At 38.7% G+C, this 25,105-nt stretch overlaps 1 protein-coding gene across 1 annotated transcript in view; it reads left to right on the forward strand.

The window, feature by feature from the left end:
• Positions 1-19,032, forward strand: part of LOC139752711 (golgin subfamily A member 2-like) — a 74,217-nt gene extending 55,185 nt beyond the window's left edge. The window contains exons 12-18 of the mRNA XM_071668534.1: positions 2,755-2,962; positions 9,276-9,405; positions 11,692-11,880; positions 12,686-12,859; positions 15,093-15,220; positions 15,682-15,784; positions 18,665-19,032. Of these exons, the coding sequence (XP_071524635.1) occupies positions 2,755-2,962; positions 9,276-9,405; positions 11,692-11,880; positions 12,686-12,859; positions 15,093-15,220; positions 15,682-15,784; positions 18,665-18,999 (1,267 nt within the window). The 3' untranslated portion in view covers positions 19,000-19,032. The remainder of the gene's footprint in view (positions 1-2,754; positions 2,963-9,275; positions 9,406-11,691; positions 11,881-12,685; positions 12,860-15,092; positions 15,221-15,681; positions 15,785-18,664) is intronic.
• Positions 19,033-25,105: the final 6,073 nt, after the last annotated feature.

Here is a 25,105-nt window from a genome sequence, read left to right on the forward strand (position 1 = left end):
CACACATGTGCCTTGCCCACTTGATAAAAACTCTTCAGTGCTTGTAATTGTATTCTTTGCATGTTTACCACAAGGCATCTCTGTTCACCATGTCATATAATCTCTCCTGATCATAAAACACTGTTATCAAGGATCATATGTTTTCCTTCAAAAGCTGCATTTATGACCTAAGCCATGAAAAGTGACTCAGGTAACTGGAACTTTTGTAAAGACACTTGTGACCATTTATAACCTCTAACATTAACCATTTGCTTAGCAATCGTGTGAAGGACACTGGGTATGTTTATTTTTTCTCTTAAGTATTTCTGACACACATTCTTCAAAGTAAACACTGTTATCAGGGGTTATATGTTTTCCTTCAAAAGCTGCATTTATAACCTAAGCCATGAAAAGTGACTCAGGTAACTGGAACTTTTGTAAAGATACTTGTGACCATTTATAACCTCTGACATTAACCATTTGCTTAGCAATCATGTGAATGACACTGGGTATGTTTATTTTTTCTCTTAAGTATTTTTGACACACATTCTTCAAAGTAAACGCTGTTATCAGGGGTTATATGTTTTCCTTCAAAAGCTGCATTTATAACCTAAGCCATGAAAAGTGACTCAGGTAACTGGAACTTTTGTAAAGATACTTGTGACCATTTATAACCTCTGACATTAACCATCAGTTTAGCAATCTTGTGAATGACATTGGTTATGTTTATTTTTTCTCACTTGTCTAAACACACATGCAGTTGATAGTAGATGTAGGACCCCACAGATGCACCAGCAGCATTCCATATGAACTAGTGGTTTGGTTTACAGTGCTACTCCATATTGGAGAATTAAGTTTACTATATTTGTATATCATTTTTTTAATACTGTAGTACAGGTACACCACCGATTTCCGGCACTCTTGGTTCCAAAACCATGCCGGACCAACCATGGTCACATAATAATGATTCATCAACACACCTCTAACCCTCTAATTATACATCTCCCATGTGTCTAAAGTATACTCTGGACTGCTAGAAATTTAGATTTAACAAATATTAAATGTTTGAGCACCCTAAGATGGTAAGCATGTCCTTAGATTGTTTGAATCCTGTGGGGTCTTTTTCCTCTTCTGTTAGTGTTTTCTTAGGTGTGCATCGCTAGAATAATGCAGTTTCGTCTGCATTATACTTCTGATCAGGACTGAGGTGCTCGTCAGCTATGAGTTTCACAAATTCTTCCACATACTTGGCAACTCCTTTGTGGTTTGCAGACCGCTTTTCTCCGCACAAGTTATTCATGGAAATTCTATGACACTTCTTGAATCTCTGAAGCCATCCTTCACTATAGTCACACTCATGTTGTAATTTAAGTTCTTTATGGAACAACTTATCCTGGTTCAATATCGTGCTACCTGACAAGTCCACTCCATCACTCCGACGCTGTCAAAACTATTCCATCATCACTCGATTGTACTCAGTACTCTTACCATCTTTCATAGTTTTTCTAATCATCATTTACTTTTTGGAATTGCTGTCTGCATAGAATTTCAATATTTTCTCCCTTTGCTTCTTTATATCACAAATAGCTTATGCACCGAAACACCACGGTCAATTTTTTCAACAGTTCTACTTTATCTTGGATCAATATGGACTAGTGTTTACGTATGACACTGTGACTGACACTCTCATATGTCTTAGGTAGCTAGGGTTAAATTTAAGCAAAATAAGCTAAAAATCTCACAGAATTGCGGTATCACCACTGACAAGTGCAGTGTAAAGAATGTAAATAAGCGCGCCCTACATAACACCATCTGTGGCCACCCAGTAAGCTAGTCTGGTGGCAGCAGTAATTTCAAGTTCCCTCATGTAATTTTGTCTGGACTAAAGGGAGTGCCGAACCATCAGTTGCCAGAAATTCAATGGTGTACCTGAACAATATATGTTAGTGTATTTGCTGACTTGAAAGCCTCTTGGGGATCACAGCTAAGGAAGCATATAAAGACAGGATAAGAGGAGACTTTTGCTGTGGCCACCCTCTTGATGTGAGTTCCTAAAGGGAACATGCATCAGAGATATAGATAGATAGCTAGACAACACACCTTTTCACCTTAAATTGTTCTTAGAGGATTGATGTTACAATAAGCTTTCCTAGCTGAGAGATACCCTAGAAAGATGAGGCAAATAATGACACAGTCTTTTTAAAAGGCAATCTTTTAATTACACATCTTAATGACCCCTATACAATATTTCAACTTCAGATTCGTATTTAGCTTAAAATATGGTCTTATTATTGAGGTTTTCAAGGAAAGCTATTGCCCTCCAAAAAATGCCAAAAATTGCAGGTAATGATGATTCAGGGAATTTTTTTTTCACCCTAGAAACTTTTTCTTTTAAAACTGTAATATAGGCACCTATCGACTAGGGAGGTATATTACCACTACTGCCTGTCTGGGTATCAGGAGGGTTAGTGACATCTGCTTAGTGAGCCAGCACTTTAGTGGTTGTCAAGTTGCACTCTTCTGACCCAGGTAGGTGTCTTTTCTTTCTGCCTCCTGGCATTCTGAAAGGCTCTGTGGATTTGATTCACCCTATGCAGGTGGAAACAAAGTTAAAGACAGTAGATAGATAAATATATGAGGAACTGTTTGATGATTATGAATGAGCATGGAAATTAGTATAATGAGAAGTTGTTTTCAGAAGAGTTGCAGAATATTTCTTTGTCCATATTTATCTCATATGTGTTTGTAATTGCTGTTATTTATGTTAATGATCAGGCAGCAAGTAGTCGAAAAAGACCGGGAGATTGCATTCCTTAAAGAAAATGGGGAATCCCTTAGTGCCCAGTTAACATTAAACCAAAGTCAGAGCCAAGATCTGGAGGATAGGAGCCAAATGTTGCAAGATATTGAACAATTGACCAAAGAAAATGCCTCTTATGCAACAAGCTTGAATGAACTACAGGAGAAACTTAGATTAACTCAAGTAAGCTAAAACCTTCAGTGAAATTTGTGTCTCAATTGTTACTCATATTATGTATTCACTTCACCTTGATTCTCATTGATTCTTGTATTTACTATTACCAGCTTAGTATGCAATATTTTATCTTCTCAAGCATGACTGATTCATGATTAGCTCTCAGCCTTAAAGCATTTACAAAAGTGTATCTTCTTTGTGTTTTATATTCTTCCTAGAGCAGTTTAATTCAGATTCAGATTTAGATGATTTTCAGTATTTCTTTCTATTTATTTTTCAAAATATATAGATATAGAATGTATTTAGGGAAGCAGTGATGGCTTGTGCAAAAGATGCTTGTGGCATGAGAAGCGTGGGAGGTGGGCAGATTAGAAAGGGTAGTGAGTGGTGGGATGAAGAAGTAAGATTACTAGTGAAAGAGATGAGAGGCATTTGGACGATTTTTGCAGGGAAATAATGCAAATGACTGGGAGATGTATAAAAGAAAGAGGCAGGAGGTGAAGAGAAAGGTGCAAGAGGTGAAAAAGAGGGCAAATGAGAGTTGGGGTGAGAGAGTATCATTAAATTTTAGGGAGAATAAAAAGATGTTTTGGAAGGAGGTAAATAAAGTGCGTAAGACGGGACAAATGGGAACATCAGTGAAGGGCGCTAATGGGGAGGTGATAACAAGTAGTGGTGATGTGAGAAGGAGATAGAGTGAGTATTTTGAAGGTTTGTTGAATGTGTTTGATGATAGAGTGGCAGATATAGGATGTTTTGGTCGAGGTGGTGTGCAAAGTGAGAAGGTTAGGGAAAATGATTTGATGAACAGAGAAGAGGTAGTGAAAGCTTTGCGGAAGATGAAAGCCGGCAAGGCAGCGGGTTTGGATGGTATTGCAGTGGAATTTATTAAAAAAGGGGGTGACTGTATTGTTGACTGGTTGGTAAGGTTATTTAATGTATGTATGACTCATGGTTAGATGCCTAAGGACTGGAAGAATGCTTGCATAGTGCCATTGTACAAAGGCAAAGGGGATAAAAGTGAGTGCTCAAATTACAGAGGTATAAGTTTGTTGAGTAGTCTTGGGAAATTATATGGGAGGGTATTGATTGAGAGGGTGAAGGCATGTACAGAGCATCATATTGGGGAAGAGCAGTGTGGTTTCAGAAGTGGTAGAGGATGAATTTGTTTTTTTGTTATTATTATTTTGCTTTGTTGCTGTCTCCCACATTAGCGAGGTAGCGCAAGGAAACAGACGAAAGAATGGCCCAACCCACCCACATACACATGTATATACATACACGTCCACACATGCAAATATACATACCTATACATCTCAACGTATACATATATATACACGTACAGACATATACATATATACACATGTACATAATTCATGCTGTCTGCCTTTATTCATTCCCATTCGTTACCTCACCACACATGAAATAACAACCCCCTCCCCCCTCATGTGTGCGAGGTAGCGCTAGGAAAAGACAACACAGGCCACATTCGTTCACACTCAGTCTCTAGCTGTCATGTAATAATGCACCGAAACCACAGCTCCCTTTCCACATCCAGGCCCCACAGAACTTTCCATGGTTTACCCCAGACGCTTCATATGCCCTGGTTCAATCCATTGACAGCAGCAATGGATTGCAAACTTATACCTCTGTAATTTGAGCATGAGATATAAGTTTGTTGAGTATCCCTGGGAAATTATATGGGAGGGTATTGATTGAGAGGGTGAAGGCACGTACAGAGCATCAGATTGGGGAAGAGCAGTGTGGTTTCAGAAGTGGTAGAGGATGTGTGGATCAGGTGTTTGCTTTGAAAAATGTATGTGAGAAATACTTAGAAAAGCAGATGGATTTGTATGTGGCATTTATGGATCTGGAGAAGGCATATTATAGAGTTAATAGAGATGCTCTGTGGAAGGTATCAAGAATATATGGTGTGGGAGGTAAGTTGTTAGAAGCAGTGAAAAGTTTTTATCGAGGATGTAAGGCATATGTACGTGTAGAAAGAGAGGAAAATGGTTGGTTCTCAGTGAATGTTGGTTTGCGGCAGGGGTGAATGATGTCTCCATGGTTGTTTAATTTGTTTATGGATGGGGTTGTTAGGGAGGTGAACACAAGAGTTTTAGAAAGAGGGGCAAGAATGCAGTCTGTTGTGGATGAGAGAGCTTGGGAAGCGAAGCGAGTCAGTTGTTCGCTGATGACACACCACTGGTGGCTGATTCAGGTGAGAAACTGCAAAAGCTGGTGACTGAGTTTAGTAAAGTGTGTGAAAGAAGAAAGCTGAGAGTAAATGTGAATAAGAGCAAGGTTATTAGGTACAGTAGGGTTGAGGGACAAGTTAATTGGGAGATGGGTTTGAATGGAGAAAAGCTGGAGGAAGTGAAGTGTTTTAGATATCTGGGAGTGGATTTGGCAGCAGATGGAACCATGGAAGTGGAAATGAATCATAGGGTCGGGAAGGGGGCGAAAGTTCTGGGAGTGTTGAAAAATGTGTGGAAGTCGAGAACGTTATCTTGGAAAGCAAAAATGGGTATGTTTGAAGTAGTGGTTCCAACAATGTTATATGGTTGCGAGGTGTGGGCCATAGATAGAGTTGTGTGCAGGAGGGTGGATGTGCTGGAAATGAGATGTTTGAGGACAATATATGGTGTGAGGTGGTTTGATCGAGTAAGTAATGAAAGGATAAGAGAAATGTGTGGTAATAAAAAGGGTGTGGTTGTGAGAGCAGAGGAGGATGTTTTGAAATGGTTTGGTCACATGGAGAGAATGAGTGAGGAAAGATTGACCAAGAGGATATATGTGTCAGAGGTGGAGGGAACGAGAAGTGGGAGACCAAATTGGAGGTGTAAAGATGGAGTGAAAAAGATTTTTAGTGATCAGGGCCTGGACATGCAGGAGGGTGAAAGGCATGCAAGGAATAGAGTGAATTGGAACGATGTGGTATACCGGGGTCGACGTGCTGTCAATGGATTGAACTAGGGCATGTGAAGCGTCTGGGGTAAACCATGGAAAGTTCTATGGGGCCTGGATGTGGAAAGGGAGCTGTGGTTTCGGTGCATTATACATGACAGCTAGAGACTGAGTGTGAACGAATGTGGCCTTTGTTGTCTTTTCCTAGTGCTACCTCGCGCACATGCGGGGGAAGGGGGTTGTCATTTCATGTGTTGCAGGGTGGTGACGGGAATGAATAAGGGCAGATGGTATGAATTATGTACATGTGTATATATGTATATGTCTGTGTGTGTATATATATATCCCTGGAGATAGGGGAGAAAGAATATTTCCCATGTATTCCCTGCGTGTCGTAAAAGGCTACTAAAAGGGGAGGGAATGGGTGGCTGGAAATCCTCCCCTCTCGTTTTTTTTAATTTTCCAAAAGAAGGAACAGAGAGTGGGGCCAGGTGAGGATATTCCCTCAAAGGCCCAGTCCTCTGTTCTTAACACTACCTTGCTAGCGCGGGAAATGGCGAATAGTATGAAAGAAAAGAAAAGAAGTGTATATATATGTATACGTTGAGATGTATAGGTATGTATATGTGCTGTGTGTGGACGTGTATGTATATACATGTGTATGTGGGTGGGTTGGGCCATTCTTTTGTCTGTTTCCTTGTGCTACCTCGCTAACGCGGGAGACAGCGACAAAGTATAATAAAATTAATAAATATATTTTTTTTTTATTATACTTTGTCGCTGTCTCCCGCGTTTGCGAGGTAGCGCAAGGAAACAGACAAAAGAAATGGCCCAACCCCCCCCCCATACACATGTATATACATACGTCCACACACGCAAATATACATACCTACACAGCTTTCCATGGTTTACCCCAGACGCTTCACATGCCTTGATTCAATCCACTGACAGCACGTCAACCCCGGTATACCACATCGCTCCAATTCACTCTATTCCTTGCCCTCCTTTCACCCTCCTGCATGTTCAGGCCCCGATCACACAAAATCTTTTTCACTCCATCTTTCCACCTCCAATTTGGTCTCCCTCTTCTCCTCGTTCCCTCCACCTCTGACACATATATCCTCTTGGTCAATCTTTCCTCACTCATTCTCTCCATGTGCCCAAACCACTTCAAAACACCCTCTTCTGCTCTCTCAACCACACTCTTTTTATTTCCACACATCTCTCTTACCCTTACGTTACTCACTCGATCAAACCACCTCACACCACACATTGTCCTCAAACATCTCATTTCCAGCACATCCATCCTCCTGCGCACAACTCTATCCATAGCCCACGCCTCGCAACCATACAACATTGTTGGAACCACTATTCCTTCAAACATACCCATTTTTGCTTTCCGAGATAATGTTCTCGACTTCCACACATTCTTCAAGGCCCCCAGAATTTTCGCCCCCTCCCCCACCCTATGATCCACTTCCGCTTCCATGGTTCCATCTGCTGCCAGATCCACTCCCAGATATCTAAAACACTTCACTTCCTCCAGTTTTTCTCCATTCAAACTCACCTCCCAATTGACTTGACCCTCAACCCTACTGTACCTAATAACCTTGCTCTTATTCACATTTACTCTTAACTTTCTTCCTCCACACACTTTACCAAACTCAGTCACCAGCTTCTGCAGTTTCTCACATGAATCAGCCACCAGCGCTGTATCATCAGCGAACAACAACTGACTCACTTCCCAAGCTCTCTCATCCCCAACAGACTTCATACTTGCCCCTCTTTCCAAAACTCTTGCATTTACCTCCCTAACAACCCCATCCATAAACAAATTAAACAACCATGGAGACATCACACACCCCTGCCGCAAACCTACATTCACTGAGAACCAATCACTTTCCTCTCTTCCTACACGTACACATGCCTTACATCCTCGATAAAAACTTTTCACTGCTTCTAACAACTTTCATCCCACACCATATATTCTTAATACCTTCCACAGAGCATCTCTATCAACTCTATCATATGCCTTCTCCAGATCCATAAATGCTACATACAAATCCATTTGCTTTTCTAAGTATTTCTCATACATTCTTCAAAGCAAACACCTGATCCACACATCCTCTACCACTTCTGAAACCACACTGCTCTTCCCCAATCTGATGCTCTGTACGTGCCTTCACCCTCTCAATCAATACCCTCCCATATAATTTACCAGGAATACTCAACAAACTTATACCTCTGTAATTTGAGCACTCACTCTTATCCCTTTTGCCTTTGTACAATGGCACTATGCACGCATTCTGCCAATCCTCAGGCACCTTACCATGAGTCATACATACATTAAATAACCTTACCAACCAGTCAACAATACAGTCACCCCCTTTTTTAATAAATTCCACTGCAATACCATCCAAACCTGCTGCCTTGCTGGCTTTCATCTTCCGCAAAGCTTTCACTACCTCTTCTCTGTTTACCAAATCATTTTCCCTAACCCTCTCACTTTGCACACCACCTCGACCAAAACACCCTATATCTGCCACTCTATCATCAAACACATTCAACAAACCTTCAAAATACTCACTCTATCTCCTTCTCACATCACCACTACTTGTTATCACCGCCCCATTTGCACCCTTCACTGAAGTTCCCATTTGCTCCCTTGTCTTACGCACTTTATTTACCTCCTTCCAGAACATCTTTTTATTCTCCCTAAAATTTAATGATACTCTCTCACCCCAACTCTCATTTGCCCTTTTTTTCACCTCTTGCACCTTTCTCTTGACCTCCTGTCTCTTTCTTTTATACATCTCCCACTCAATTTCATTTTTTCCCTGCAAAAATCGTCCAAATGCCTCTCTCTTCTCTTTCACTAATTTTCTTACTTCTTCATCCCACCACTTCACTACCCTTTCTAATCAACCCTCCTCCCACTCTTCTCATGCCACAAGCATCTTTATAAATAAATAAATAAAATAAAATAGAATGTCATTGTGTTTTTGTTAAACATTATGTAAATATTACAACATAATATTACAACATGATATTACACCATAAACAGCTAAAACCATTCATACTGTCTAATCTTTTTATACTTCATTGCCATTTCCTGTGTTAGGGAGGTAGCACTAGGAAGTCGAAGGATGGCTGCATATACTCGCATCCATTCATTAAGCTGCTGTGTGCAATGCATCGAAACTACAGCTCCCTAACCTCAACCTGGCCCCAGAAACCTTTCCATGGTTTACCCTGGCCACTTCACATGTAAATTTTATGTAATTCCATAATCATTCACACAGTATTATTCCACTTAGCTATGCATGTTATTCTACATCATGTAGTTTTATAATGTCATGTTTTGGCCATATCTTATTTCTTCCCCCATTTTGATTGTTTTGAATCTCACTCCCAGGCTGAGATGCACGAATTAACAAGACAAAATTTAGAGCTACGTGATCTTATGGAGGAATTTGGTTCTAAAACACCAAGGAAAGGCGAGGAGACCTTGAATGGAAATATTTCAGAGGAAACAAGTAATGAAGGTAAATTACTAATATTCTAATTTTTTTGTGTGTGTTATTAGTAACCTGGCAGATGCTTGCATTTACCAGTGATTTTTTTTTCCCTAAAAGAAATCTTGAAAGAAAATTAAATGGCAAAATGTTTACCAATAAACACAACCCAGGGCAACAAATGGAAAGTGTATGTTTCATTCACAAGCCAGATCCTACTCACTGCAAAACTATAGCAAAGGATGGCTTCAAAGATTTAAGAAGCATCATGGAATTTCCATGAATAATGTGTGCGGAGAAAAGCTGTCTGCAAACCACGAAGGAGCTGCTGAGTATATGGACGAATTTGTGAAACTCGTAGCTGACGAGCACCCCAGTCCTGAGCAGGTGTATAATGCAGACGAAACTGAATTATTCTGGCGATGCACACCCAGGAAAACACTAACATCAGAAGACGAAGAAGACCCCACAGCATTCAAACAATCTAAGGACAGACTTACCATCTTAGGGTGCCCAAACATCTAATTTTTGTTTAATTTAAATTTCTAGCAGTCCATGGTATACTTTAGACACATGGGAGATGCATAATTAGTAGGTTAGAAGTGTGTTGTTGAATTATTATGTGACCATGGTTGGTCCGGCAAAATGGTTAATCCGGCAAGGCTAGTAGTCTACATGTGGGTGAGGCAGAAAGAAAAGACAGCTAACTGGGTCAAAGGAGTGAAACTTGACAGCTACGGAAGTGCTGGCTTACTTTGCACCTGTCAGTATCCATCTATAGCTCTGATGCCTGTTCCCACGTGGAACCTCCTCAGAGGGGTGGTCAAAGCAATATAGTCTCCATAACTAGTGAACTTCAGTGCTGCCTTTTATTCCTTAGTGTCTCACCTTTAACAGGTCACTGGGAGAGGGCAACTCAAGTTCGGTGTTTGCAGAGGCTCTTACCTAATGTTTGTACTGCCTACTTCTACCTAATGCTCCTGTCTAAGTGTTCCGACCTTCTACTTCTATCGTTTGCTCCTGCCATTTTCCCATAAGGCAGGGCTAGTGCATAGTGCTCACCACCCGAAAATGTAGTTATGAAGAATGAGCTGTGCGAGTTAAGTGGTCATGTTTTTTATGTGACAGAGATTGTATGCTTGTGGACAGAATGCCAGTAGTCCATGTGTACATGAGGCAAAAAGAAAAGATAGCTACCTAGGTCAGAGGAGTGCAGCTTGAGAACCACTGAAATGATGGCTTACTGTGAAGCTGTCACTAACACTGCCAATTCCCAGATGGGTAGTACTGGTAATGTACCTCCCTGGTTGAAGGCTGCGTGTCAACTACATTGCTCCTAATTTGGTTGGTTATCAGTTGAGTCCCTTTCATATACAGACATTTGTATTTCTTAATATGACGGCAGTTATGTGCAGGTCTCCTTTCAACTGTACGTGAACTTCAAACTGCATTTGATTGGGCTGAACTTCAACCATTTGTCTGGCCAGAGCAGGAGCATATATAGTTCTTCATAGTTTACTGCAGTCATAGAAGTTGGAAAAGGCTTTTTTGTTCTTTTCCTCTTTAATGATTTTCATTTCACCACAGGAGTTCTCTTTTGCCTATATAAAATCTCAGTTTCAGTAGCAACTTTTTCAAGGATTCCAATGGGAAATTGTAATTGTGGAGCACAAAGGATGCTTGTTGATTGGAAGACAGTATACAATTGAATATTAGTAAAAGATATATAATGTCCATATAACCAAAGAATGACTTATGGATCTGGGTTCTTTAAGCAGCTCATAACAATGATTGTACCTTTCAAATATTTTATATACATTAATAGTGTAATTCTGCCGTACTGTTAACAGGTTTAAGACATAAATCAGATCAGGAATAGTGATCGTCAAAGATAGGATAACCTCTGTACTAATTTCTAAACATTTTGTCAAATAGTCTTCATTTGATATATTGCACTTATTTTCCTAACCCATGATTGCTCTCTGATCTGATTTTGTTCAACAGAACAATGGGTTTGTCATTTTTGGAAATAATTACAGCTTCTGAAAACACATTTACATAGGGATTAAGAAATTCAGAAAATCCTTCCCAAACTTGTATATGAATAGGTGAAAAAGCTAGTTGATAGGAGACTTGGTATGTGTGTTTGCTGTATTTATTGATTCAGTATTGTTTTCTTCATATACAGTATTCATCATAGACTTGGGTGATTTTAGATAATCTTCCCAAGAGTGAAATTTTATAAATTTTTAAACTGCCATATCCATTTTAAATGATGTAACATTTTGATGGATTACTTTTATGCTGACTAACTAGAAGATGAAGGAGCTGGAAAGCTGTTGGCCAAGGTTGCTTCCCTCACAGCATCAGTAAGCAAACTTGAGTTGGAGCACAATAATTTGCAGTCTCAGCTGGAGGGTGAAAGGGCCAAGAATGAAAAGCTGCTAAAAGAATATTCATCCACAGAAGAGCCATCTGAAACATTAGTATCATCTGAAACAGCAGGTAAGATAATAAAATGTCTTGTTGATGAATTTATCTAGGAGAGCACTGTTGTATTGTAATGAAGTCTAGTCATTGCACATTACTAATTTTTTACTGAAACCATACTTCCCTACTAGGACATTTAGTGAAGAATTCTGTTCATATGTAATTTAAAGCTTTGCTGTTGTGCTAGTGAAAGAATACATCTTTACCAACATTACAGCTTCTTCAGATAGTGCAGATGTACACTGAATTAGGAGTTATTTAATATCAGGTCACATAAAAATGACAGATGGTGAGCATTAGTACAAAAGTCTGCTTGGCAGCTGACTTTTTTAATATGACAGCTTATACCTGTGACATTAGATTTTAAATGTTCCAAAGAGGAGGTAAACTGTAAGGAAAACAAGTGGAAATTGGCAGCAGTTGTAAGTGTTTGCAAGGTATGAAAGTGTTGATTAATGTTAGTGCTGTAGTGTTTGTAATATACTTGTCATGTATCCTGAACTCTGGGAATAGGGGAGAATGATTTACATTAGTGTTTATGGTATACTTTTCATGTATGTTTGTATCCTTGGGGATAGGGGAGAAAGAATACATCCCACACACTACCTGTGAGTCAGAGAAGGCAATTTAAGGGACTTAAAAGAGAGGCTGGAAACCTTCCCCTTCGTGTATTTCAGTTTCTGAAAGCTGGACAAAAAGGGGCCATATGTAGAGTGCTTATCCTCCTTGAAGCTCAGGTTGGGATGTCTGCATGTGTTAGGATGTAACCAAGATAAGAAGGGAAAGATGGGTTTAGGTCATCTATCAACTTATTTTTCAGGAACAGCAGTAAGTAGAATGTTTTCACCAGAGGAGTTCCGCAGTCTGCAAGAAGCCCATAAGGCCCTTGAAGATAGATTTAGCCGTAGTATGCAGCAGGTGGCAGAATTGAGTGATGAGAAGCAGCACCTGGAGCATGTGATACAGAAACTGCAGGTTGAGACAGAAACTGTTGGTCAGTATCATTACTCTCATAATTGTAATATCTCCTTATCTCTTGTGTTATTTGTCTAAAGGTTGTTATACTTGTGATGCTGTATAATTCAAGTATTGGTTACCTTTCCATCCAAAGTGAATAACTAGTGTACTTGATACATACATTTTTTACATCAAGTTGCCATTCCTGCATTAGCATAGAAGCATAAGGAACAAATTAAAAAAGGTCTTGGACACATATAGTGCCTGGCTTACATGTATGATTCACTGGAAACAAATTGTGTCACCCACAGCCTACCCCAAGCTTTATCATCAGCATTTCAGTTACCTGGTTCAGCCCACTTGTAGCACATTGTTCTTCTTCATAGCACATTGATCCAATTCTTTCTGTATGAAGATGTCTTGCCCTTGACTTTATCCTGCCATCTCTTAGGTCTCTCCTTCCCACTTGCTTCTCAAATTTCTGGTACATTTTCTGTCTCAGTCAGTTTTGCCTCACTCATCATCTTCATATGCTTAAATCATCTCAGCATATCATGCTTGTCCCTCTCAATCATGAAACACTTGCACTTCCCTGGTTCCATTTGCATCATTGTTCATCCCACGTATGTAAAACACTCCACTTCCTTCAGGTCCTCCCCATTCACTCATACGCTCAAATCATCCTGCTTTGCTCTCCTTCCTGCTGCATTATCTTTACCTTACATTTGTTCTCCTTTCACATGCACTCCCAAACTCTCTCCTCCTTTTCACTGGATCAAACACCAGCATCTGGTGTTTCTTTCTGGAGTATGCCATCAGAGCTGTCATCTGCAAACAACAACTGACCTACCTCCCAGCCCCCATCACAGTGTAAACCCACCACATGCTCCAAGACCCTTGCACTGTGTCTGTGAACAGTTTAAAGAGTCATGATGATACCATACACTTTTGAAACAGGACCATCTTCACAAATACCTTTATGCCTTCCTCTTTATTCATATGTACTTCTTATGCTGTTAATAAAAATAAACCTCTGCATTTAATAGCTATTTCCCCACACCATATATATTTGTAGCACCTTCCACAAGGGATCTTTGTCAACCCAATCATACACCTTTTCCTAGTCCATTAATGCCACATACAAATGTCTTTCTCCAAGTATTTTTACTCAAATTCTTCAAAGCAAACACCTGAGCCACATCTACCGTTCATGAAGCAACATTGTTTCTCCCCGATCAGATGCTCTGTACATGCCACCATCTCAATCAATACACCTTACCAGGTATACTTAACAGATTTATACCTCTGGATTTTGAACATGTTACTGATGTAATGAGGATTATGTTAGCTGGCATTTTTGGGCAGAAAAGAAAGGCATGTTATACTCTTATTGTCTATGTTCTTGCACATGTATGCTAGAAAGATTGATATTTAGAAAATATTTGCTGATTTGACGTCCGTTTATCATAAAAGACCAGTAAATTGCCATTGTAGAAGCACTTGATTAATATTTTCTCATTGATGATTGACATTGACTTCAATAACACTTTACTTTCTGTCAGTGGTCTTACAGACATTTTAAGATTCATCAGATTACTGAATATTGATAAATCCAGTTTTGAACATTTCTTTCTCATTATGGACAAAACTGTTAGATATGTCACAAGAGTAAAAATGAATAGATAGAATTTCTTGTTATGCTGTACAAGGAAAGCTGATAACTCTTCTTACATGTTAGTCAATCAGTAAAACAGATTGTCATGTTTGATGGCTGATGTTTTTACCTATTGGATTTATGGAGATGTTTAGTGGCTAAAGTTTTCATTGAAGGGCATTCGCTGTGCTTCAAATGCAGGAAATGTCAGAAGAAACAGTCTTAAAATAATTAAGCTGTTACTAATTGACAGTATTTAAATGAATTACATCTGAAAGTTTAAGTTTGATTGTCCCATGGTTTTCTGAATAAAAGGACCAAAATTAAATAGATATCAGTTCACTGATAGAAGTAAGGATTTGTCTATTTTGCTTATTTTATACCATAGAGCAGAACAGGATGGTACAAGCAGAATTTTCCTCCCAAAAAATCTTACACCTAACTTCATATAGTGTATCGGACTGAACTGAAGCTCAGGACGCATTTGTCATGAAATCATCTTTTGTTTCTTCATTTTTCTTTTACATAGTTTTCTCATCTGTTCACCGTTCATGACCTGAGCACGTTAGTGACAAAAAACAAGATTTTCGTTACTAACATTATATCATGTTTTCAGGAGATTATATCACCATTTACCAGTTCCAGCGGGGGGTGATGAAACAGCAGGCCCGAGAACGTGAATTAGAACTATCCAGCCTCATGCATGAACGAGAAGAAATGAGGATTAAGCTAGCAACTTTACAGGTGAGATTTTTTCACATATAAAATTTACAGATTATCCCTGGGGATAGGGGAGAAAGAATACTTCCCACGTATTCCCTGTGTGTCGTAGAAGGCGACTAAAAGGGGAGGGAGAGGGGGGACTGGAAATCCTCCCCTCTCTCTTTTTTTTAATTTTCCAAAAGAAGGAACAAAGAAGGGGGCCAGGTGAGAATATTCCCTCAAAGGCCAAGTCCTCTGTTCTTAACGCTACCTTGCTAACGTAGGAAATAGCGAATAGTCTGAAAAAGAAAAAATTTACAGGGTAAGTTTGTCATTACTGGCTTTTATATTAGAAGAATAGTATTTACTATTTGTCTTGTTTTTAATATTGATATTATGTATTAAGAAATTACTTTAGACTCTGATCTCACTGTGAATGCAAATTTATGCATCAATGATGTGATTAATGTATACTGATGATGTACATTTGAATGGTGTTTCAGGAGTTAGTTTCAACTCTGGCACAGGAAAAGGGTCCAGACCATGAACAGCTGATCAAGATGACAAATGTTATCATCAGTCAACCATGTCCCACCAATGATTTAGGTGTGTTCAGTTTGCATTGCTAAGTTTTTTCTCATTTTCTTGCATCAAAGTTTTATTTTGATTGAATATTTTGCCTTGTTCATTGGCTAGATAAATATTTTTTCCCATTGGTTAAATAACTATTTTAGGATCTTTCATCATGTTTAAAAATGGCGTTGTAAGCATTTATGTACCTCACAGACTTGCACCTTAAGTACTCAGAATCTACCAACCAAGTTACTATGCAGTGATTTGTCATGGATATTCCTGAAATATAAGCACTTTTTATGCTGTTTTTCTTCATTCAACGATTGAAAGTTATGCTTGGTAGAGTCATGTACTTTCAAAGTAGTTAGGCCTGATATGGAATGCCATATCACTTCAGCAGCTGCTTTTCACAGAGCCAGCCAGAAACAACCCATAGAATGAATGGAATGACTTGCAGCCCCCTTTCTCACCTGTGATATGTAGGAAATATTTGGGCAGTATTCTTTCTTTCACTGAACAGTTATTCGAGAGATTTAAGGTGGAACAGAGAACATAACTTGAAATCAAGCAAGAAACATTTTAAGAAAGATGTGAAGTACTATTATAGTAAAGTAAGAGTGTTGGATTAATTGAATAAAATGTCTGAAGACTGATAGCATATAGAAGTTTAAGTTAAAATGCTGAAGTATAGAGGAGAAAGTGTGATAGAGTGGATGCATCTTATCTGTAATTTAGCATGGAAATAGAAGTTTGTCCTTGAGAATTGGGTGAAAGCTATTATTTTTTTCCTTTATTTAAATTTAAAGGAAAAGGTGCTGAGGATGTACGTAGCAGTTATAGGGTAATAAGTCTGTTAAGTATACCAGGAAAAGAATATGCAAGAATATTAATTGACAGTGATGGAAGTGACTGAATGCAGAATTAGTGAAGAATAAGGTGATTTTAGGAAAGGTAGATGTATGGATCAGAATTTTGTAATAAAGATGACTATGGAAAAGTATTTAGCAAAAGGTAGGTTGTATGCAGCTTTTATGGATCTAGAGAAAGCGTATGACAGTCAAGTGGAATGCTTTGTGGGATGTGTTTAGGATATGTGGTATAGGGGAATAACTGTTGGATGGTGTAAAAGCCTTCTACAGGGGAGTAAATGTGTGTGTGAGAGTGGATGGAGAGTTAAGCGAAAGTTTTGGGATACATCTAGGTGAGAGGCAGGGCTGTGTGATGTCACCATGGCTTTTTAAAAAAATATGTTCATGGATGGACTGTGGTGATGAGATGTGGTAGCTAGTGGCAAGCCTGTTTGCCGATGATACTGTGTTGTTTGCAGAGAGTGAAGAGGAGTTGCATAAGGTTGTAAGTGTTTTATGATGTAAGTGGAGATTGAAGGTACATGCAATTTAAAGGAAAGAAATTGTGTTTGAAAGGAAATGGAGTGAAAGTATAGATTTTGTAAAACCATTTAGAGCGAAAGAAAAAAGTGTACTAAATTGTACTGTGGATATGGGGAGAAAAAAGACTGGAAGAAGCAAGGGAATTTAAGTATCTGGGAGCTGTCTTTGGTAAATGTGATGATATGGATGGAGAGATAAGGGAGAGAGCAGTACATGGTAGAGTTATTGGGTCCCTTAATAGAATAATGAAGGGTAAAGGTGTAAGTATGGAAGTGAAGAGAGGATTCAGGGACAGCATAATCCTCCCAATCTTAACCTATGCAGCTGAAACATGGACTTGGAATGAGGCACAGAGGTCAAGAATCCAGGCTGTGGAAATGAGCTATATGAGAAGAGCATGTGGTGTTAATAGATGGAATGAAGAAAGAAATGAAAGGGTGTATGACGAGATGTGGTAGGGCAAGGAATGCAGAGGGAGTGAATTGTGGAGTGTTAGAGTGGGTGAAATGTAATACTTTGAGGTGGTTTGAACATGTGGAAAGAATGCAAGACTGGGAGTTTACTAGGAGAGTGTATGATAGTACAGTCAAAGGGGTTGGTGTGAGTGGAAGACCACCTTTGACATGGGCAAATAGGGTGGAGAAATACAGGAGGGAGAAAAACAGAGGAAGAATTTGTGGAATGGTGTATGCAAGGGAGGCATGTAAGAACAAGGATAAGTGGAGACTTTTGCTGTGGCCACCACTTGATAGGAGTTTCCAGAGGGAACAGGCATCGAAAATAGATAGATAGATAGAGAGATCATAATGTTCAGGAGATGGGGCGCTACAAATGTAAATTTCCCTTCCTATACAGTACATATATAGGAGTTGGAACGTAACCAAGGCAGTATATTACAAGTACTACCCACCTGAGTATCTGTAGGGTTAGTGATGGCTGCATAGTAAGCCAGCATGTCAGTGTTTGTGAAGCTGCACTCCTCTGACCCATGTACCTGTCCTTTCTTTCTGCCTCAACAACATGGGAACTAGTGGCTTTCTGTCTACAAAAATACAATATCTCCATGTCATACATAACATCTGACAATACTTAACTCACTCAGCCTATTATCATAACTCTAGGTTTTCATGCAGTAAGCACTGTGCACTAGCCCTGCCTTTGGCAAAATGGTAGGAGCAATAGATAGTAGTTGGTAGGAACATCCAGGGTGGAGCAGTAGGTAGAAATTGTTGATAGAAACATTGGTCTGGAGCATTAGGTAGTATTCATCACTAGTACTTTAGGCAGGAGCATTAGGCAGTATTTGTCACTAGGAACATTAGGTAGGAGCCCCTGCAAACACTAGCTAGAATTGCCCTTTACCAGTGGCCTGTTAAGGGTGATGTACTAAAGGCTAAGAAGTGGCACTGAGAGTTCACTAGTTATGGTAACTATTGCTGTGGCAAGAAAATACTATCTGCTATCCCTTGAAATCTGTCATAGTGCAATAACCACTTACTAATGAAAACCAGTTTTCTTCCAGCTGAAAAGAATGGTGAGCTAGAAATTGTAAATGGCACAGTTGAGGAAGACATTGCAGAAGAAGCATCTGAAAACCTTACTGACACTTTAAATTCCACAACACAGCCAACGACAGAAAATAATCCTTCCCGAATTGACACACATGGATCTACATATAGTAATCACCCAGACCTCACAGGAGACCCACCAAAGAAGACTACAGCTGCTAAAAGTCCAACTGTACAGAGGATTTTGGACCTATTAAATGAAATGGAAGCAACCAGCCAAGTTGAGCATTGTGGCCTTCAAAAATTTCACCCATGTCCGTTATGCTCAGGGAAACTGATAACTGTATGAAATTCACATAAATAGTAAAGTTATGGGTTATTAGTGTGATACAGTAGTCACCAAGGCTAATTTTCATAACCTTCTAATCTCAGCCATAATGCATGTAATGACTACAAGTCTTAATTTTCATGTTTTGCTAAAATTTAGTGTATAGTGATGTATATAACAAACAAAGACTTTTCATATGTAGTATAGCACCTCTGGTTTCCAATCATACATTAATGGCTTTAAACCATGTAAAAAACAGCTTTTGCACAGGTAACTAAAGAATTGCAACATCTGGAGATTGAAATATGAGTTAGTGAATTACTTAGCAGTTTAAAACCCTAAGCATGGCTTGTATATAAGTTGGAAGCTATAAGGTTTGTTTGGCAAATGTTGAAATAACATCTTAGTTTGCAGAGTTCAGGAATGTTGCAAGAATAGATTATCTTTATTAAACACTATGTACCATGGAGGTTTGCAGGAATTTATATATATAAATGTACACAATACAGATTATAGGGCAAACCTGAAGACACATTTGCTATGAACATTTTCTAGATCAGTAAGACATTCTCCAAGTTTCTGGCCAGTAGTATTATTGAAGTATGAATAAACTAGATTATGCTTAAGAGAGAGAGGTTAACCTTGCAGACCAAATTGGAGGTGGAAGGATGGAGTGAAAAAGATTTTGAGCTATCGGGGCCTAAACATGCAGGAGGGTGAAAGGCGTGCAAGGAATAGAGTGAATTGGATTGATGTGGTATAACAGGGTCGACGTGCTGTCAGTGGATTGAACCAGGGCATGTGAAGCGTCTGGGGTAAACCATGGAAAGTTTTGTGGGGCCTGGATGTGGAAAGGCAGTTGTGGTTTTGGTGCATTATACATGATAGCTAGAGACTGAGTGTTAACGAATTTGACCTTTGTTCTTTTCCTAGTGCTACCTCCCATGCATGCGGGGAGTGGGGGTTGTCATTTCATGTGTTGCGGGGTGGCGACGGGAATGAATAAAGGCAGCAAGTATCAATTATGTACATGTGTATATATGTATATGTCTGTGTATATATATGTATACGTTGAAATGTGTAGGTATGTATATGTGCATGTGTGGACGTGTATGTATATACATGTGTATGTGGGTGGGTTGGGCCATTCTTTCGTCTGTTTCCTTGCCCTACCTCGCTAACACATGTATCTCATATACAATGTACAGTCATATCAGATATTTGATTTTGTGAATTGTATCACAAATTGTAGTCAGGGAAAATAATGTTTATTTATTTATTATACTTAATTGCTGTTTCCCCACATCAATGAGGAAGCTCCAGGAAACTGGTGAAGAATGGCCTATCCAATCATACACATATGTATACATAAAGGCCCATACACTTACATACAAATATCATATACATGCACAGGTCTTTCCATGGTTTCCCTCGGCCACTTCAAATCCTGATTAAGTCTCAGGCCAGTGAAAGCACATCGACCTGTGCATGTATATGATATTTGTATGTACATGTATGGGCGTTTATGTATACATATATGTATGATTGGATGGGCCATTCTTCACCAGTTTCCTGGTGCTACCTCATTGATGTGGGGAAACAGCAATTAAGTATAATAAATAAATAAACATTATTTTCCCTGACTACAATTTGTGATATAATTCACAAAATCAAATATTTGATATGATTGTATATTGTATATGAGATACATTGTTCTGATTTGTAATCACTGATTCATAATAAAACTGAGTTATGTCATGTCAAGTTTAAAGTTAGTGTACTGGAAGAACAAGGCTGTTTAGTACAGATTCCACTTTCACTTATTTAAAAGGCCTTGTGTAGAAAGTATGTTAAATGCCTGACTGAATTCATAATACTGCTGTTAGTCAGTAATTGCATCATGATCCATGGTTTATTATTAACACCTACATAAGTGACATATCATTCATTTTTCTTATTAAGGCATTTTGTTGCTTGTAGGTAATTGCTGGTTCAGATATGTTTGAAAACACATTGTTATGACTACGGTACTCTTACATGGTGATCTTAGTGCAAGTTAACTATTTATTATAAAAATACTCCTTAATATTGAGAATAAAGATTTGTGATTGTGTGCGAGATTATCAGATTGTAGAAAATTAGTCCTTGTCAGCTTTAAATGGTTATGTTAATATAGTATTTGTGTAATTTGTTTAAAAGAACAGTGCTGTTGTACATATGCTTGCAGATTGGGGATAAAATTACAATATTTTTGCATTTTACAGAATGTCTTATAACTAAAAGTGCATGTAGTTATTTCATTGAGGGCTTGTATGAATTCACTATGTCCCTTGTCTACTAACTGGTAGCTTTTTGAGGAAAGCTGTTATATATTTTCTTTTTAGCTTGGGATAAATTCAAAGCACTTATTAACTCTTGCTTACAAGATACTTTGAAATGTAACAGGAAAAGAGAAAATTTTTGTTGTTCATAGGATATTCCTGTATTTTTCCCCAAGTACTGTGCATGGACTGAACCTGATCACTGAGAAATGATTAGCGTTACTCAGTTTTAAGTGCAACTGCTAACCCTTGTAGTATAAATTTGAAGTGAATTTCTAAAAAAGGAAGAAAAGGAAAAAAATTCATTACTGATGAACATCTTGTTTTTCTGTGAAGAGGTGTAATACATTTTTTTTAAGTTGCAGACTTTTGAGTATTGTGGAAGGAAAGGAAACCAAAGGAAGATAATTTAAGAGTATAAAGTTAATTACATAAGTTTTACTGAACATTTAGGTTAAATATTGGTAACCTCAGTGATAACTGGCAAGTCAGAAATTTTAAGGGTTACACAAAAATTTATTTTTCACTTTATTTCATTGTCAAAAATCTCTATAAAATAAATTTAAAAATGCAAGAATTTCTGGGTAGTAGGCATGAATCACAATTGTCTTGGTTGCATATTTGTTGAAATGATTTAAGTTGAAGCATTCGAAAACTTTAATCATAGCTAAATTTTCCAATTGATAAACCAGAGCATAGAAGATGTATAAAAGTAGCAGTCTAAAAATTCTTTAAGAGAGTTTTATCCCTCAGGTGGATAGTTAGCAACTATTTACTCTGTTGTGATCACAGAATCAGTTATTGTCATGATGAGGCCCCCCCCCCCCCAGACCAGTAAACCAAGCTCATCATGGAGGATGAAATATTTTCTTTGGAAAGCATTTCTTTGATTTTTCTGCTTTTTTTTCTGTTATAATGAAAAACCAAACAAATAATGCATTTAAAGCAAAGTTGGACACATTTATGGCATTCATTTCATCATTAGCCCTAAAGTAAGCAATTGGGTTAAATTTTCTCCCTTTGTATGAGAATGTCAATTTATGCGAATGTTGGCGATATATGTTTATATCAGAAGAGTGAGCAGCTTTATTGAAAAATATAGTAAGAAACAAAACAGTCATCCTTCCTTGCTTGTCATGGGGCTCAAACTATTATCTTTTAAAGTTGAATATGCAGTTATTCCTTAACTTTAGCATAGGAATATGTATGTAAAATGCATGTTGGAAAGCCTGGTTAACAAAACTCTTGGGTCAGTATGTATTCTGGATTTCATCATAAAGATTTTGCATCTTATATGTAAAGTCTTTGTTAATCAAGAAATTTGTTAGAGGTAAAATGGTCCTTTTGGCAAAACTTTAACATTCTCATGCATGCTAAAAGAAATTCATTGTTAAGATACTGGGTAACTTGAAGCATTTAAAATATATTAAGTTTACAAAAAGGTGCTCTTGATTACCATTAATAGATACATGGGTGCCTGAGGCATATTTTTTAATTTATTATAAAATAGCAATAAATATTTTCAGTAAAGAAGTAAGGAATATGTTTCTCCTTCATAGTAGAATCATTTAAAATATATTCATACAAGTTTAGGTTTTGTGTAACAGGTTATAATGTGGTTCTAAGAAAGTAAAGAAGTAAACGGGTGAGCCACTCAATAATGAATGTTCACTAGATAGCCAAGTACCGCATTTCAAAGATGCAGGCCTTTCTTACCAAGAGATGAATTTTCTGGTCAAATTGGACAAACACAGTACCATCTGTCCATAGGTAATCACATTTACTTTACCTTTTAAAATGCTGGAAAGATAATTTTTAAGAAAAGTGCACTTGGCACATAAACAATCATATGTTTTTAAAATCTATTTCTATTCTATATCTCTTGACATCTCTTCCCTTTAGGAACTCCCTCAAGGGTACAGTCACATCAAAAGAATTTCCATAACTGGTAAACTCCAGTGCCACTTCTTAGCCCTTACTGCCTCACCTTTAACAGGCCACTGGTAGAGTGCAACTCTAGCTTAGTGTTTTCAGAGGCTCCTAACCGATGTTCCTACCAACTACCCCTACCTAATGTCTACACAATGTTCCAATCTACTACTTCTACTAAATGCTTCCAGCTAAAACCTATTGTTTCAACTTAATTCTCCTGTCTAATGTTCCTATATACCACTTCTATCTATTGCTCCTACCATTTTGCCAAAAGGCTAGGCTAGCACACAGCACTCACTGCAGAAAAATCTAGAATCAAGGTTGAAATGAATGTTGTTAAGTGTTATGTGCGACAAGATTATTTTATTATTATTATTATTTTGCTTTGTCGCTGTCTCCCACGTTTGCGAGGTAGCGCTAGGAAACATGAAAGAAATGGCCCAACCAACCCCCATACACATGTATATACATACACGTCCACACACGCAAATATACATACCTATACATCTCAATGTACACATATATATATACACACACAGACATATACATATATACACATGTACATAATTCATACTGTCTGCCTTTATTTATTCCCATCGCCATCTCGCCACACATGGAATAACATCCCCCTCCCCCCTCATGTGTGCGAGGTAGCGCTAGGAAAAGACAACAAAGGCCCCATTCGTTCACACTCAGTCTCTAGCTGTCATGTAATAATGCCCGAAACCACAGCTCCCTTTCCACATCCAGGCCCCACACAACTTTCCATGGTTTACCCCAGATGCTTCACATGCCCTGATTCAATCCATTGATAGCACGTCGACCCCGGAATACCACATCGATCCAATTCAATCTATTCCTTGCCCGCCTTTCACCCTCCTGCATGTTCAGGCCCCGTTCACTCAAAATCTTTTTCACTCCATCTTTCCACCTCCAATTTGGTCTCCCACTTCTCGTTCCCTCCACCTCCGACACATATATCCTCTTGGTCAATCTTCCCTTACTCATTCTCTCCATGTGCCCAAACCATTTCAAAACACCCTCTTCTGCTCTCTCAACCACACTCTTTTTATTTCCACACATCTCTCTTACCCTTACATTACTTACTCGATCAAACCACCTCACACCACATATTGTCCTCAAACATCTCATTTCCAGCACATCCACCCTCCTGCACACAACTCTATCCATAGCCCACGCCTCGCAGCCATACAACATAGTTGGAACCACTATTCCTTCAAACATACCCATTTTTGCTTTCCGAGATAATGTTCTCAACTTCCACACATTCTTCAAGGCTACCAGGATTTTCACCCCCTCCCCCACCCTATGATCCACTTCCACTTCCATGGTTCCATCCGCTGCCAGATCCACTCCCAGATATCTAAAACACTTTACTTCCTCCAGTTTTTCTCCATTCAAACTTACCTCCCAACTGACTTGACCCTCAACCCTACTGTACCTAATAACCTTGCTCTTATTCACATTTACTCTTAACTTTCTTCTTTCACACACTTTACCAAACTCAGTCACCAGCTTCTGCAGTTTCTCACATGAATCAGCCACCAGCGCTGTATCATCAGCGAACAACAACTGACTCACTTCCCAAGCTCTCTTATCCCCAACAGACTGCATACTTGCCCCTCTTTCCAAAACTCTTGCATTCACCTCCCTAATAACCCCATCCATAAACAAATTAAACAACCATGGAGATATCACACACCCCTGCCGCAAACCTACATTCACTGAGAACCAATCACTTTCCTCTCTTCCTATATGTACACATGCCTTACATCCTCGATAAAAACTTTTCACTGCTTCTAACAACTTGCCTCCCACACCATATATTCTTAGTACCTTCCACAGAGCATCTC

This window comes from Panulirus ornatus, chromosome 13, assembly GCF_036320965.1.
Source record: "Panulirus ornatus isolate Po-2019 chromosome 13, ASM3632096v1, whole genome shotgun sequence".
NCBI classification, from domain to species: domain Eukaryota; kingdom Metazoa; phylum Arthropoda; class Malacostraca; order Decapoda; family Palinuridae; genus Panulirus; species Panulirus ornatus.